This window comes from Pieris rapae, chromosome 14, assembly GCF_905147795.1.
Source record: "Pieris rapae chromosome 14, ilPieRapa1.1, whole genome shotgun sequence".
Lineage (NCBI taxonomy): Eukaryota > Metazoa > Arthropoda > Insecta > Lepidoptera > Pieridae > Pieris > Pieris rapae.
This window is the reverse complement of record NC_059522.1, coordinates 6,403,689-6,421,226: the sequence shown is the minus strand read 5'-3', so window position 1 is coordinate 6,421,226 and position 17,538 is coordinate 6,403,689. Positions and strand designations below refer to the sequence as shown.

General features: G+C 31.7%; 1 protein-coding gene across 1 annotated transcript; it reads left to right on the top strand.

The window, feature by feature from the left end:
* Positions 1–262: 262 nt before the first annotated feature.
* LOC110997322 (mitochondrial glutamate carrier 1) lies at positions 263–17,298 on the top strand. The gene is made up of 8 exons (XM_045631034.1): positions 263–470; positions 866–922; positions 2,408–2,542; positions 3,076–3,225; positions 10,931–11,064; positions 11,562–11,760; positions 14,092–14,232; positions 14,608–17,298. The coding sequence occupies exons 2-8, from the start codon at positions 882–884 to the stop codon at positions 14,744–14,746; spliced, it is 939 nt and encodes a 312-aa protein (XP_045486990.1). The 5' UTR covers positions 263–470; positions 866–881; the 3' UTR covers positions 14,747–17,298.
* Positions 17,299–17,538: the final 240 nt, after the last annotated feature.

Genomic DNA, 17,538 nt, shown 5'->3' with positions numbered 1-17,538 from the left:
GCCACAACGTGCTTTCCTTCAGATACCATAATATTATACATTCATTATGCCACTCACATATTTATATGTGTATAAACAAGCTTAAGCCCAAACAAGTTTGTTTATTTTCTGTGGCTTTTATTTTCCATATTATATTATTAAAGAAAAGAAAATAAGAGATAATAATATATAATAATAGACGTAAAAACAATTATCGTCGAAATCAATGTGACATGGAAGTTGAAAGATTATTTGATTAGTAGTTGGTTGTAGTCTGTGGTTCATTGACAATTGCCATCAATCAATTTTATTAAATTCAAAATCAAAAATCTTCCGGCTATTCTCGACTCGTGTAAAATCACTAATCACTTGAAAATTTTGTTCTAAATTCCAATTTTCTTAGCAATGCAATAGCAAGGATTAAGGGCTCTGGTATTTCTAAATTAAGTCGGTGTTCAAGAATCAATTCGGAACCACTAACTTCTGAGCGGTAGTTTTTATTGATTCTGAAAAATTACGTAAAATTATTGAAACATTAATGTCTAAAACAATTCTTATTCACTATATTTATTGTTAAGTAATATTATACAAAATACTTAATTTTAATAATTAATTTTGTCAGGTAATTAAACCGTAATATGTAGCTTTATAAATGTCTAATTTTAATTCCTTCAAAATATTATGTATATATACATTGATTTTATCGACCTTTAAATATTGAATACAACTGAAAATATGAAATATACCAATACAAATAAATATAAATTAGTTCTCCTTAGAAATTTTATTACTGTATTAAAGTATAAATAAAGTACCTACTGTCAAATTTATGTGAATATATTTTCCAATAGCTAATGTAATCTATATAATTTATTTTTGTTTAGGAAAAAAAATAAGCAGCTATGAGTAAACCAGCACAGCCTCCACCACCAGCACAATTCAAGTAAGTTACAAAACTTTAACAGTAAATACAACCTAACTGTCATTAATTGACAATTTTATATAAGAATATCAATTGCCTTAGAAAATTCAAAGCATCTATCACATGTAAAGTAATGATTAATAGATAAAATAGGGTAAAGTATTATTAAAATGTTTTGCTGTATATAATTTAACCCAATATAAAATATTCTTAACTCAATTTTGTCTGAAGACACGTTTGAAGTTTCTTAAATATTACATATATAAATTACCAAAGGTTTATATTCAAAATGAATATCAAGATTTGTAAGGCATGTTAATTTCTATAAAACCAATTTAACTTTGATAAATGTTAAAAAAAAATCTATTTTCTATAGGACTATTCCCATTACTGTTTCAATAGCAAGAATATTCTAAGCCACTTCTTACTCATTAAACTTCTTTATTAATAGAAAATATTATACTTATGATGAGTATGTTGTCAATTCATTTCTCATATTGCTAACAATGAGAACTGGAATAAATTATTTTAATTGAGAAGGTCATTCTATTCATTATAATTGATGTATGTGGAAATGCTAATTTTAAAATGATGCTTATTTTGACTGCTATTTTTATATTTAACTTTAAGTCATCTTGACATCTTGTAGCTCCTCTATCAAGATCTAAGCCACATTAGCTGTCTTAAGAAATGTTAGACATTTACACTATATCTTACTAAAATTTTTCATTCATGTAAGACCACACATTCATGAATGAAATGAGTATTAGTATTATGAGAAATGTCATAATATCATATATCGCTGTGATAGGTACTTAGTATACAGGGCGTCCCACGGCGATGCCACACGGAGGGAAAGTACCTTAAATATTAATGATACGATATTTTACTGAAAGAAGGCATCGTTTAATTTTTAATAATAAGGAGAACTGCATTCACAGACTTTTTTAAAATCGCCTCAACCGGGAATCGAACCCGCCAAATGTGACTGTAAAATTACATGTATTTTATAATAGCGTTTGAAAGGGTTACTCATAAGCATTATTTTTTCCCTTAATAACCTAGCATATTAAATAAAACTAAAAACATAAAATTTTACATTTTATTTAAGTAAAATTTTGTTCAGAGAAATTTTTAAATTAAAATTAAATTGAAAAAATCTGTGAATGCAGTTCTACTTATTATTAAAAATTAAACGATGTCTTCTTTCAGTAAAATATCCTATCATTAATATTTAAGGTACTTTCCCTCCGTGTGGCATCGCCGTGGGACGCCCTGTATATAATAAGTCATAATTTTAAAACAAATTAGGTATTAGGGTGTAATGGTAGCATATTCGTCATGCATAGAGAAATACATTTTTTAAATGAGTGTGAATGATAATTACTGATTATCGTCATATAGTCATATTTAAGTCAGACTAATATAATCATAAAATTAGCTTATGAAACGTATTTTGAATCTTGTATATGAATGAACAGCATTTTGTATGCTACAACTTTTCAGTCCAGTACCAAAGATTATAAACGGTGGCATTGCGGGAATCATTGGGGTTTCCGTAGTGTTCCCCTTGGATCTTGTGAAGACGCGATTGCAAAATCAAACTGTCGGACCAAATGGAGAGAAACAATATAAGAACATGTGAGTATTGCGTATTGAATTATTTAGTACAAAAATCTTATATTTACATTAAGGGTTAATCATTAATCTATTATGCTTAAAAGAGACCAAATATGTTCTGGTATTTTGTGATTATAAAGCTAGAAGATACGTCACGCGCTGTAAAATAATCATTCATATTCTAGACAATTCCTGATAAATGTAAAATCCAATTTCATTTGCAACAGTTATTTGTTTTTATGTTTCAAAACCTGATGATCAGGCATAAATTATTTCCCCTTGATTGACATGACATCTTCTGTTATATTGTTTTTGACCAACGATGATATGGCAAAATAAATATTGCACGAACCATACCTACAGAAGCATAAACGTTTTTTCGTGCAATACTTTTTCATAAGCAAATCCTTCTTCCTAGTTAATTAAGACTCGCTGAACCACTGCCGACATATACGGCCAACGCTTCTTAAAATTATTCATTCCTTCGTATTTCTTAATTGGAACGTAGATAAACACGACGCGGTAAACAGTTTTAATTGAGAACATTATCACAGGCTGGATTGTTTCCGCAAGACATATGCGGCGGAGGGTTACTTCGGCATGTACAGGGGATCAGCTGTTAACATCATCCTCATCACGCCGGAAAAGGCCATAAAGCTCGCTGCCAATGACATGTTCCGTTTCTACCTTACACTGCCGGATGGGTAAGTCTCCATTACGTTATATGCTCTGAAAATTTAGCTAGCCATGAAAACATAAAAAGTCCGTGCTACGTACAAAAATACCATTCTAAATAATCCTCTAACCTATAATTTTAAGTATTGATTCTCTCTATTCATGAGTCTCTCTATTGAACTGCTTGTAGGAGGGGTTAGAAAATAATTGTAAGAAATAAAAATAATGTACAACGTATTAATCGTCAAAAATGCATTTCTTTTTCAAGCATAGACAATGTGAGGGTAATATATATAAAAAACTAAATAATTACTGTTGACGTAATCTCCAAATAAGAAATACAAAAACCCAACCCTATAGTGCTTACGTAATACTTGAACGGCCCCATAGGGCTTTTTCTAAATAATTAATCCTAACAAGCAAAACCTATTTGAAATTACAATTAATTTTGTATGTGTCGAAAGATTCCAAAACGTCCACCTTATATACCCTTAAGCAGTCAATTTTGATAAAGACTTATTAAAGCACACAGATAATAAACACAATATTGAAATAAAAGAGTTTAAATGAAATTGATTAATTTAAAAAAAAACATGTGTGTAATTCACACGTTCTTCAAAAAGGTTTTATAGTTAATCCTATGTAAATGTATTAAACTTTTCTTTAAAAACAGTATATTTTAATGATTAATTTTAATTCATAAGTTTAATATCAATGTTTAATTTGGCAAAAACTAAAATAAGAAATATTTGAAATTCGGCAAAATAAAAAAGCAATAGTAAAAAGAGACTGTATAATGCTCCCTATCTCATTTTCTCCCACGTTAAACCTTATGAATTTATGTTTCTGTCTCTTTTTACTATATTTACATCAAGTATAGTAAGTTGTAAGTAAGTGTAGTATGAAAAACTAATATAATTTTTACATAGTAACAAATACCTGATCTCTGGTAGATAAGTAGTACATTCAAGGTCAAGTAGATAAGTGATAAACCTTTTATTATACCAAGATTTACCTACATTTGTTACCTATCAAAACCTTAAGTTGTCAACGTCAGTGGCGAGCTACAACCTTTTTAGTCTAGGATTTAGATTTCTTGCTTCATGAGTTTTAATATCAAATCAGCCTTCTATGCCCGACACTCGCCGCTTTTTTTAATCATGCCGGTTGTACTTTACCGAACGAGCGAGTGTTAAATACGGGACTATAGAATGTCGTTTGGTGCACAGCCAGGAAACAAACCTACGACCTCAAGGAAGCGAATTGCAAACTGAAGACACTAGGCGAATACTACTCTCATCAATATATCTACTAATGATTGTATTAATTGCAAGTAATTATTAAATCAAGTAATAATACAGGTTGGCTGTATGGGTTCAGAAAATTTTGCCAGCGCTCGTTTTTATGCCTAGCTCTAAACATTTTAATGGAGCAATGCCAGGCCACAGTATTATTGATTACATTTTTTAACAACTTCTTGCGTCACATCTGCCGCTTTTAATAAAAAAATCTAAGCTATCCCGTGTTTTATAAAGCTCAGTTGTTTTCAATAAATCTATTTGAAGGCTTTATTCTATAACGTCGATTATAGATAATACCGTTGTTGCCATGGTAACCGTTCTCTACATGGAAGTAATATTGTACACGGCACTTACGATATCTAGGGAGCTGGCGGGTATTTAAGTATATGGTTTTTAAGTATAATAAAGTTGAGATCAATACGAAAAATGTTCACAATTAATTAAGGTCGTACGTTGCTGCGTTTTTAGCTACAGTTCTCATCTACAGGGGTATAAATCTGTAAAGAAAAATACTTAATCATTGGCTCGTGAAAAACTAATAAAATTAAATAAATAACATTGAAACAATTCAAAAAGTTCGCTTTCGGAATATCAGTGGCCTCGGTGTCTGCCTCATTTATGAGAAAATTCACACTTTTTTGTCGATATATTTTGTCATGACGTTCCTAAGTGTATGTCGGCGCGAAGCGCCTGTAAATAACGAATCCAGATTAATTAAAGCTGTCATTAAATTATTGAAGGTAATGACGTCAGTAATACTGGTGTCATAGATTAGTTTGTTGGCATCTGCCATTTAATTTCGACATTAGAGTCTACACTTTAAAGGCTTCTGCTTGGTTCGACCGCTCAATCGAACTGAGGCTCGCACCAATCAGTTCCTGTATTTATAACAACCAGAATTTGTAATAAACAAGCTTCGTAACATTTCGGGTACTCGTTCCACGACCGAACCCGAATAGACAACAGAGTCAAACAGAGTCATAAGAACGAGTGTCAAAGATTACTTTAATATTTATTGTTATCTAGTCTCCAATATTTAAAATTATGATAAATAACTTTCCATAATAATAATTATGACTATGGAGTCAGAATTATTATCGATCATTGAATAGTGATTAATTATAAGATCTAGCAACATTGACAAGTTAAATGAACTAGTCATATTAACGGTTTTAAAGAGATTTGACTTCGATGTCATTAAATGATAATGACATTGGCAGCTGACACTAACACGCCATTGCTGTAACATAAATAATAAAGAATATAAAATTACTACAGACTATCATAAAATATGAATCCCAAACATTATTAATATTTTTCGTAACAATATATAAATTTGCGCCGATACGGCCATACTGACTCCAGCGCGTCCCTTGCGCTGCTTTACATTGCAACAACTTTAAACAAGGCATCACTCATGACGAGATCTAGCCCACACAAGGCATCACCCATCCTGGGTTCAGCCATCAAGACCAGGATCAAGGATACGCATGGTGGCCAGCCAGCGTTTTAGGAAGGATATTGGATAGGAAAACAAAAGGCATCACTCATTACGAGATCTAGCCCACACACAAGGCATCACTCATTTAGAGATCTAGCCCACACACAAGGCATCACTCATTACGAGATCTAGCCCACACACAAGGCATCACTCATTACGAGATCTAGCCCACACACAAGGCATCACTCATTTAGAGATCTAGCCCACACACAAGGCATCACTCATTTAGAGATCTAGCCCACACAAGGCATCACCCATCCTGGGTTCAGCCAACAAGACCAGGATCAAGGATACGCATGGTGGCCAGCCAGCGTTTTAGGAAGGATATTGGATAGGTAAAACACATTTTTATTTTTTCATAAACATGTCAATGCATATACATAAAATAATTATTACCTTTAATTAGATTAGTTATTCAGTAATTCAATGCAATTACCTAGATCCAAAAACGTCAGTAGAAGAGGTCGAGGCCTCCTCACATAAAACTCTCCGACAAATCTTCCGCCGATACGGTCAATTCGACTGAAGTATAAACTCATGGCGTTCAAAGAATTGCTCCAATTGGTTACTCAACCAACCACAACATGTAAACCGCCTCGGCCTGCTGACATCTAGACTAAGAATTATAAAGCAGTTCTTCTCAAAAGCAGTCTAATGACAGAATATACCGATACCCGTTCTCTTTAAAAAAAGAAATATTAAAAATTAAAACCCACAGTAAAATGGTATCACAAAATACTTGATATATTTTTTTTGTCATCACACTATTATCACATTAGTTATTCACATCAAATTACATTCATGCACCTGATGTTCGTCAAAAATATTAGAAGGTTTAATTTTACAATTACTTTTACAGTTACATTTACAACTTAAATTCAAATCTTAATTACTCATATCTGTAACGTATGGAATGTTTCGCTTATGATGGTTGATATAAAATGCACACTTAAGTTTTTAGTAATGGGCCAAACCCAGCAAAATAGAATAACAACGAAAAGTGGGTAGAACGAATACGCAACGTACGGTAGACAAAAATCACTGCATTTTGATGTGTAGAATGTAACTGAGTTGAAGAGAAAGCGTTTTGGATTGAGTATTCATACAAAGTTGATATTTGTCATGACAACTATGAATAAAATTAAAATAAAATACGTTTATTTTGGAACATAAGATCGTCAAGGTATCACTTTTTCCACGTCATTAAATTCGAACTTGTAGGCATCCCTACTCATTGGCAAAGAAGACAGGGTGTAGGCCGAGAGAAAAAGCCGACGTAAAAAATTCTTGGTAATTTTAAAAAAAAAATAAGTCATCAAACAATACTACAACGCTCATAGCAAATTAATTAGAAGTAGCTTGCCCAGCACTAGTCCTAGTCCCTTTTATCAACTAGATAATCGCTAACTTTATAGTAAGCCTTTTTACACAGCTCCTATTTAATACATTTCCCAAATTTATTAAAAGACAGATACAAGAGCCTCTAGGATTTTATATTAAAGAAGAGTATCCCTTTTCCCAAAAAGAATTAGTAACTTAACCACTCAAATCAAATTTAATTTTTTTTTTTTGCGAGCTGTTAACGTCTCCAAATATTTGAATGTTCAAATTTATATTTACAACTTTGATTTAGATCTTACTTTGCCATATGTGCAAAATACTAGCGAATGTTTATAATGACCGATATAAAATGCTCTTTTCACTTTCAGCGATGACGAAAAGTAAAAACACATAAATTTACCGTAAATATTAAAACACAAAAGCTGTTTTTTTTTAATAGTGTCATCTGATTAGGGAATTCCGTGAAAGCCAGATGCTATATCTAAGCATCTGTAATATCGGGCTCTGCCTAATCTCTAAATTTGGTCCGCTAATATCTCTAACCGCACTTGAATTCAACACGCAAAAATCAACGCAAAGTTGGTCCGTCCCGTTCTTTTTCTCGATTCATAAAATTCATATCTTATTATGACTTTCTCGAATTAATTGACAATTTTAATAGTTTTAAAAAGTCTTATACCTTTCTTTGAACAATTAATTACATATTTTGTTGTAGTAAGTTTAATAAATGAACAATACTTAATAGTTTAATTTAGCGAGTTACATTCGTCATTTTGACGGTAGTAGCAATTTTACTCTAGATGACCCACACAACGGCAGAAATCTCATTTAATAAACTGTGCCATGAAAACCGGTATTGTTGTTACTGAATTATGACGAAATAACGTTATGCTTAGACGAATTTCTCACTTTGCAGTCCCGGTAACACGACAACGACAAACGACCCGGTTTAAGAAAGTGAAACGAACGAATTGATATTTTGAAGATACCATAACACGGGATCTTTGTTATATCATTATATTTACTCTACTTTCGATTTTACGCCTACGAAATATTATAAGAACTGATAAGAATTTATTTAGTGAATCGGTGGTAATTCTCAGTTACTCAGATCGAAAAAACTCAGGGTAAATACCTGTGATCACCGCAACCATTACCTCGGCGTCGGCGTCGGTAGCATATGGTCGAATCCTCTTAAAAAAACGTCCGTGCCATTGTAGCATACTCTGCGTAACGGCTCGCTTGGTCCGAAGTGTAGTTGCGCCATTTCGGCACGTCAATCGAGTACCGAAACTCTACACGTCACTTACGTATAGATCAGCTCTCCCGAAGTCTCTTGGAGATGTGTGATCCCGCCGCTGCTGTCGGCGCGAAGGGCCTGTAAATAACGAATCCAGATTAATTAAAGCTGTCATTAAATTATTGAAGGTAATGACGTCAGTAATACTGGTGTCATAGATTAGTTTGTTGGCATCTGCCATTTAATTTCGACATTAGAGTCTACACTTTAAAGGCTTCTGCTTGGTTCGACCGCTCGAACTGAGGCTCGCACCAATCAGTTCCTGTATTTATAACAACCAGAATTTGTAATAAACAAGCTTCGTAACATTTCGGGTACTCGTTCCACGACCGAACCCGAATAGACAACAGAGTCAAACAGAGTCATAAGAACGAGTGTCAAAGATTACTTTAATATTTATTGTTATCTAGTCTCCAATATTTAAAATTATGATAAATAACTTTCCATAATAATAATTATGACTATGGAGTCAGAATTATTATCGATCATTGAATAGTGATTAATTATAAGATCTAGCAACATTGACAAGTTAAATGAACTAGTCATATTAACGGTTTTAAAGAGATTTGACTTCGATGTCATTAAATGATAATGACATTGGCAGCTGACACTAACACGCCATTGCTGTAACATAAATAATAAAGAATATAAAATTACTACAGACTATCATAAAATATGAATCCCAAACATTATTAATATTTTTCGTAACAATATATAAATTTGCGCCGATATGTACATGTTTACCTATATGAATAAAGATATTTTGATTTGATTTGATACTTGAAGAAAAGTTTTTCAAGTGTCGACAAAAAAAAATAGAAAACGCAGCGCTACAATGGTGGCAGGCTATTTTTCTACGGTTGATCTTTAATATCGTTATCATATAAGTAATGCTACGAGTAGTTGTGATTCGTCGTCTAATAATGTTAATACAAGATTTCAAACAACACTTTATTGTAGCACCTGTTAAAACTGTATAGAAGTGAGTATCATATAATACTTTGTACTCGTCTAATATGAACGCCGAGGGAGAGTTATTTATAACTGTCGCGATATTACGAATCATGAATTGGGTCGTCTGCTGGTTATAATATTATTTTTGAATGTTTTATTTCAACTTTTGTAGGCAGTTTCGGTTTTATTGTGTTTATAAAAAGCTAATGTCTAGGACGCCCTATCTGTGATAATCTACAGTAACAATATAATTTGATAAGAGTGACTTAAATAAATCACTGCATATCTGTTACACGAGCTATAATGCCATAAAATATTATTGTGTAAGAATGACTTGATAATTTAAATGTGTCGTCTAGCGTAGAATTAGACGGAAAATATTTTGTTCTATCTTAAGCGTACATATATGCGTAGATTAATTGTTAAGTTCACACGGTTTATCGATTCTCCTATTGTCGATATATATGTCGGAGTAAAGTAGTGAAATCAGAGAGTTAATGTAAATGCTAGCGACTTGATTGAATATTGATATTTAATTATCTACCTAGAGATTCAATTAACTTTCTGATTTAACTACTTTACTGCGACATATATAAGACTAAGTATATGTGACTAGTGTTTTATATACTCTCCGGTCACATGTTAGGGCAAACGTTAAAGTAAAGGTGTTGAAATTTTTTGATTTCAAATCAATTACGGAGACTTTATTTTCTTAATGTTTAAAGATATTACTTGGGAATTAATCTACGATTGCGTCGCGTGTGCCTGAAGATCATACACAATGAAATAACCTGTTTAAATATTTTAGAGATAATAGTGTAATGAAACAAAATTGTAGGTCATTTAAACTTTTTAAGTTATCGCGAACTAAAACGAGTAGGTTTTCAAAACTGCGTAATATAATATATAATTTTACACTCTTATATAATATTCACTATTGCATCATTATTGTACTGGCATATGGACCTGCTAAGCCTTTCTCAGGACCTCGGGAAATCAGTGACGAGACTTGGCGCGCACTATAAATCGCATTGTCATGATATGTTTTTGACATACATTTATACATAGCGCAAATTTATACTCTGATATTATACTTAGGGCCTGTTTCACAATGTATGGATAAAGTGTCAAATAGCTATGCAACACATAAATTATTCGAAAGATAAAAGTTCCAAATAAGATACTTCGAATTTCATGACGTATAGCGCTATCTGACAGTCGTGAAACGCAAAAATACTATTTATCATACCAATAAGTTACAAATAGCTTATCCGGACATTGTGAAACAGGCCCTCATTCTTCTTTGTTTTAAATGGCTTTTTTAATAATCTTTCCAGATCACTGCCAGTATTTCGTCAAATGATCGCCGGTGGCAGCGCAGGCGCTTGCCAAATTGTCATCACAACACCTATGGAGCTGTTGAAGATTCAGATGCAGGACGCTGGCAGACTCGCCGCGCAAGCTAAAGCGGGTATGCGTTTATGCTATTTACGCTTGGTTTAGACGCGAGATCAGCACTTTGTAATATGTGTTTCTAAAAAAAAGTGATCCAATTGTAAATTCTTTACTTGTTGGCCGAACAGAACAGTTTCAGAACAGATTTTAGCATGACATATTATCATGACTATTTGGTTTTAATGTATTAAACGTAACGTATATAGAATTTCATAAAGCGAGAAATATATATTTAATATATAAAATTCTTGTGTCGTAGTGTTTATAGTTTAAACTCCTCCAAAACGATTCTCATGAAATTTTGTGTGAATATTGAGTATGTCTGAGAATCGGACAACATCTATTTTTCATCCCCCTAAATGTTAAGGGTAGTCCATCCCTAAATTAGATTTTTAAATTTTTAGATTATTTTTAAATTTTTTTATGATACATCATTAAAAATACATACAACCCTAAATTTTCAACCCTCTACGATAATAATCTTAATGTTATTATTAATAACGGGATTTTCAGAGGGCCGCAAATTTGAACGAGTCACAGCTATGCAATTGACTCGTAAGCTGATCAAGGAGCGCGGTATTTTTGGCCTTTACAAGGGTATCACGGCAACTGCGGCGAGAGACGTGTCATTCAGTATTGTCTATTTCCCATTATTTGCGACGCTCAACGATCTTGGGCCCAAAGAGCCGGGTCAGGCATCGCCACCATTCTGGTAAGTATCACATCGACGTCCGCCCTTTCACAACTGAGCCTTTTACAAGGCAGTTTTTGCCGTGCACCACCACTTTGTGGAACCAGCTGCCCACTGAAGTATTTCCGAACCAATTCGACTTAGTTCCTTCAAGAAAAGAGCGTAATAATTCTTGAAAGGCCGACAACGCACTCGCGAGCCCTCTGGCATTGAGTGACTGGCCGGCGATATCACTTAACATAAGGCGAGCCTCCTGCCCGTTTGCACCCTGTTCTATATAAAAAAAAGTTTTAGTAAAAAGTTGTAGGAATCGTATTTATTTATTTATAAACACGTTTATTTTACTTTAGAAATGTTTTAAATTATGAAATGAATTCGTCGCGTCACCTCAGACCTAGGTAATTTTAGACGTTTATCTTGACATATGATAGTCGACTGAGAAAAGGACCAGATACATTTGCTGCAAAAAAAATTGCACAAATTCTTAGAATATATTTCTTCGACTCGAAATCATAATGTTCTCTAGACACTATAACACTATCACCAATTTAAAATTTAACAATGTATGAAGATTTCTGATTTTCTTTATATTGATTATTGTTCTATAACAGTGCCTGTACAATGTGTATTTATGTGATAAGTTTCAGTGTCTGTTTAGTAAATAACTAAGTATATGAGAGGGTGAGAACTTAATAATCAAAAATATAATTCCCGACTCGTAGTAAAATTACCTGCAACTTTTATTTGGCCATTACGTTATCAGTGAGAGGATTTCAGAAGTCGAAATATATTCTATGCTTTATCATATCTTGGATCAGCGTTATCTTAATATATATATAAATTATGCGTTACGATTCACCGATTTCAATCAATTTGCACACCGTGTGCAGTTTGATCTAACTTAAAAGATTTTACATAAATATATAATTCTACTGTACGTGTGTATGTCACTGAGCCCGTCTTAAACGGCTATACCGATTTTAATGATGTTTTTGTATGCGTTTGGGTGAAACCCTGGATGGGTTATATTCTCAATTCAGCCCGTCAGATGGCGATGCAGTCGGTATTTGCATACTTTGTTTAATATCCTAATCGCTTGAAATATCAAGCAGGACAACCTCTGTCGGGTCCGGTAGATATAGAAAACTAGCCGCCGAAAATACCATTTAGTGGTTTTCGTTTATTAGTACAATTTAGCTATTAAAAAAAATAAGAATTTAAAGCTTACTTCAGTTCAAAACCGATATGGCTAGCAATTTTTGATGTTACGCCTGTTTTTAATGAATAATTTGTAACAAATTCCTAGAAATCCCATGCAGACATTGCGACCGAAGTCAGCCGCAAAAGACACAAATAATTACTTCTTTTACAAACATTTCTTATCTTTCGTTTACATTCACGCAGATGGTCCGCAACTATGGAGACCTGTTCCATTAATAGATATCAGCTATTTGGGTAGGTAAGGGTATACGTTTCGGATTTAAATTTATAGGTCAGTTTCAAAGTGATATTCTAAGTTATTTTTTATGTACCAGTGAATAACTATGTGTGCAAATGTTTGTGCAAAATAATAAATTAATATAAACTATACACATGTACATATCTTTATCTCATCCATTGCCTGTAACGACTTCCGGATGTAACCAAGGAATTATAGTGGTCCCTTCATCATCGTTATACGCCAAACTGTAATATTAAATTATTCTTACAAGTATATAATTTATTTCATGGTTTTTTTTGATAATAGTGCAGTGTCATGCTTATAGTGCATGGAAAAATTTTACCGTATTTTGTCCACAGATTATATAGAAGTAATCATGAGTCTTTAATTTCATAAATGCGATTTAGAAGTGTAATAAAGCTAATAAAGTTATAATTAAATATGATTTAAATTCTTTTATATATTTTATTAATTTATGAATAATGTCTGTTTTTCGCAACTGCTGTCTTTCACTATGTTTGGTTGTGATTAATTAAAACAATACCATTAACTGCAAACAATTTTTAACAAAACATAGCAATTTTTTAAATATGTAGTTGTAATGGGTTAGTAACAATATCTTAGTTGTTATGTTCATATTCGCGCATAGACAGCATACTAACCTTGTGCCTCTATAAATTGGAATAAAATGTATGTATTAAATAAACAATTTATTTAAAACAAATCTAATTTCAGTTTAAGGTTCTAAAATTAGATAAGGATATAAGATTTGCTTATGCACTAGGGTTGCCTGGAAGAGAACGTTTGTTAGCGATAAGGCAACCGGTTGCATCTTTTATAATTTTTATGTATCAAGTTATTTGTTTTGGTGTTAATGTAACAAAGTGTGAATAAATAACTAAATATTTTAGGTGGTCCTTCGGATCGGGTTGTGCAGCGGGGTCAACGGCCGCGCTCGCTGTTAATCCCTTCGACGTTATAAAGACTCGAATGCAGACTCTGACAAAGGGGAGTGGCGAAAGACAGTACACCTCCATCTTAGATTGTATCACGTGAGTATATTATACTCAATATTCGCTAATTTCGTTAAGAATGTGAATATATGTATCAAAACACCACACTGACTTACCACCATATTTAATAGGTTTAATCGCCTTACCTAAATTACTATTTAAAATATTATCTCTCGTGTGTTTAAATTGAATTATTTGAGATTAAGGATAGCAAAATACTGAGAATTATATCCTAGTTCATTTATGTTATTATTGGTACCATTGCAATTTTTTTTTGTGTTGAGAACACGAATTTGAATTATATTGACCCTTAATTTATGTAAAAAAATAAATTATATTAGTTCGCATAAGCTTGACGCTGTTTTCATTCGTCACTGCAGACTTTTTTTCTAAGATTGTGTTATTAATTTTCAGAAAAACATTAAAATATGAAGGACCAACAGCCTTCTTTAAAGGTGGGGCGTGTCGTATGATTGTCATAGCCCCGCTCTTTGGAATTGCGCAAACCATCTATTATCTAGGTCTAGCCGAGAACTACCTAGGCATTAAATAAATTTACACAAACAAGTTTTGATAAGTTTACAGTGCATTTAATTTCGACCCAATTTTAATGAACTATTTATTTCGCTTATTTAAATAATTTATGTTACAAAAAATGTAAAACCTATGTGTAAATGGGGTAAAGTGATGTTTGACATGTATACTACAACAATACTATGAATATTTGAAGAACTTGGTAATATAAGACCATGGTATCACTGACTAATCTAACTTTGCTAACTGATCATACTGAATACTGGTATCACTTCGGGTACGAAACAGGACTTGTGATTGTCGTATGTCACAAACACACACACACACACAGCGTTAAGTCTCGTTTTTCCATATATCCCAAAAATTTAATAAATGGAATGAAATGTAGTCTTAGTAATGTTGTGTCAATGTCAAATTTCAAGTTCTATTTTTAAATTATGTAACATCTGAATTTCGGCTAACTAAGCATAATAAATGCTAGTTCTTTTTATTTTATATAAAAGGGTTTTAAACCTATATTACGTTACTACCGACAGTTACCAAAACAACCTGATACGAACATAGTGGCCATAGAGTTGGTATTTAACAACACACTATCATTTCGCGTGTTTTAGTTCCTGAACGATAAAATTTTCCGAAACGTCACAAAAGAGGATACGATTTTGTTGTCTATGAAAATAAATTCATCACTATTATTATCTATATTATTTATTTATTTGTAATTATAATTTATTTTGGTAAATGTATTAACGTGTTAAATTATTTTATTGTTGTGCCTTATTTAATATTTATATGTTCTATATCAAGTTTTAAGAAATGAAAATTCATATTGCTGACACAGTTTTAGTATACTTTTCTAGCTCAATTTTTTTTTAAATTTTAGTTTAAGAAATTATATATATATTAGATTTAGCGAAATTTTAATTTTAATGTTTATTACACTGTTGTTACTAAACAATTATTAAATTCTTATTCACGCAATTTAATACTATCGTATACAATATGACTACGTTAAATTGGTTTGCGCTTTAATAATAGCCTGCATAACTCTGTTGACCTTGAGCGAACAATATGTCCGCGGTTTTATTGATTTAAAAAGCCAGTCCACACTATGAGTCTTACTGTCTTTAAAATTATTGTTATCATAGATTTAGAGTAAAAGAAATTCAGATATAAAAGGAATTGGAAAATGAGTGCGTAATTTATACTTTGTTCAATTTAGGTTATTTTCTTTTTCATAAAAAGCTTTATTCAGACATCTAAGATTTAGCATATTATGCGAAATTTATTTAATTTTAAAGCATTACTACAATTCCAATAATATACTATTATATTAATTAAAATATCAATTCTGGCTAGATCAGAATTGATTACTTATGAACATTTCTTTTTTTTAATACAATATGCCACGTTCTTAATTCTTAGTATAAATCCCTTATTTTAAATAATTATAAATTCTTATCTTTGCATATAATCTTATTATATAATAATTCTAGTTATTTGCAGCTGCATACATGTTTTATATTTGAAAAATTAGTCTTAAAGACGATGTGATCGTGATATTTTGTTGCTACATTTTTAAATTATTATAAATGGTCATTTGCAAATGTTTATTTGTATCTTACAAAATATTCAATTATGATGTTGACAATAAATGTTTAAATGTCGTTTTAGTAATTAAGTGTTGCTATTGTATAGCCTGTCTGGGGAAAAGTTTAAATTTAAAAAAACATGGCTTTTTTCCTCATACTGGAATTTAAAAATTGATAAGTTATACAATAATATTACCGTAGCTAGGATTTATTTTTAACAACTAATTATACTATACTTATCTTAAAGGTCAAGAATCTAGCTACGGTTCTAAAATAAACCATACACAAACCTATATTGCTAACCGAAATTTCACTACAGATTTATTAAAATAATGAAACTTTGTGAGTAATTGAATCTCAACAAATTTGGTAATAAACGCCTTTGATTTGTGTATGGTGCTCTGTGTCAATTCTTAAATTATGCATTAGTATTTGTATGAATCCATATTGAAATAACTCAAATATCCAGTTCAAATAATAAATGTGTATCTATCGTGCTAAAGCTAGTCATATAACGCTTGTTACTTTTATTTTGAAAAGAAAATACAAAATTACAGTGGCCATAGAAATAATAACATATAGTAAGAAACAGACTGAATTAATCTGTTGCAGACAAACATATATTAATGAAGCGTATATGTATATATATTTTTTGTATTCTTTTAAAAAAAGGAATAATTCATACTAAATTGACATAGACCTCTTCCATTAATAAATGTGAAATTAACGAAATTTGCTTGTAACATTCCTTATAGCATTAAATTTGCATTTAGTTTTAATATAAATCTTCCTTTACCAAGACAATAAATGTGCTGTTTTGAATGTCGTCAATTCCTGGAGTCCTTAAGACCATGTCCATATTGAATAGCTATTTAAGTAATAGATTTCAAACTGAACTGGATAAATTAGATTATGTTGCGATTGTTAGAAGTTGAGAGATTTGGTATAGATCTAGGTGTTCAATAAACATTGTATTAATTATATTGTTTTATTTTTACTTAAAATAACTTGGATTTACCATTGTTGGGGTGAGTAAGCATACTCTTTCCGTTGTAGTTATTAAAACAGAAAGTAGAATTTATTAATTTATTAAGTATCGAAAACATAAAACGTAACAAACATTAAATGTGACACTGCTCAGAGCGCATCGATTCTCTACTAGGAGAACGCGATCACACTCAACACTGAGTTTCTCTTTTCTTAAATACGGTTAAAAAAA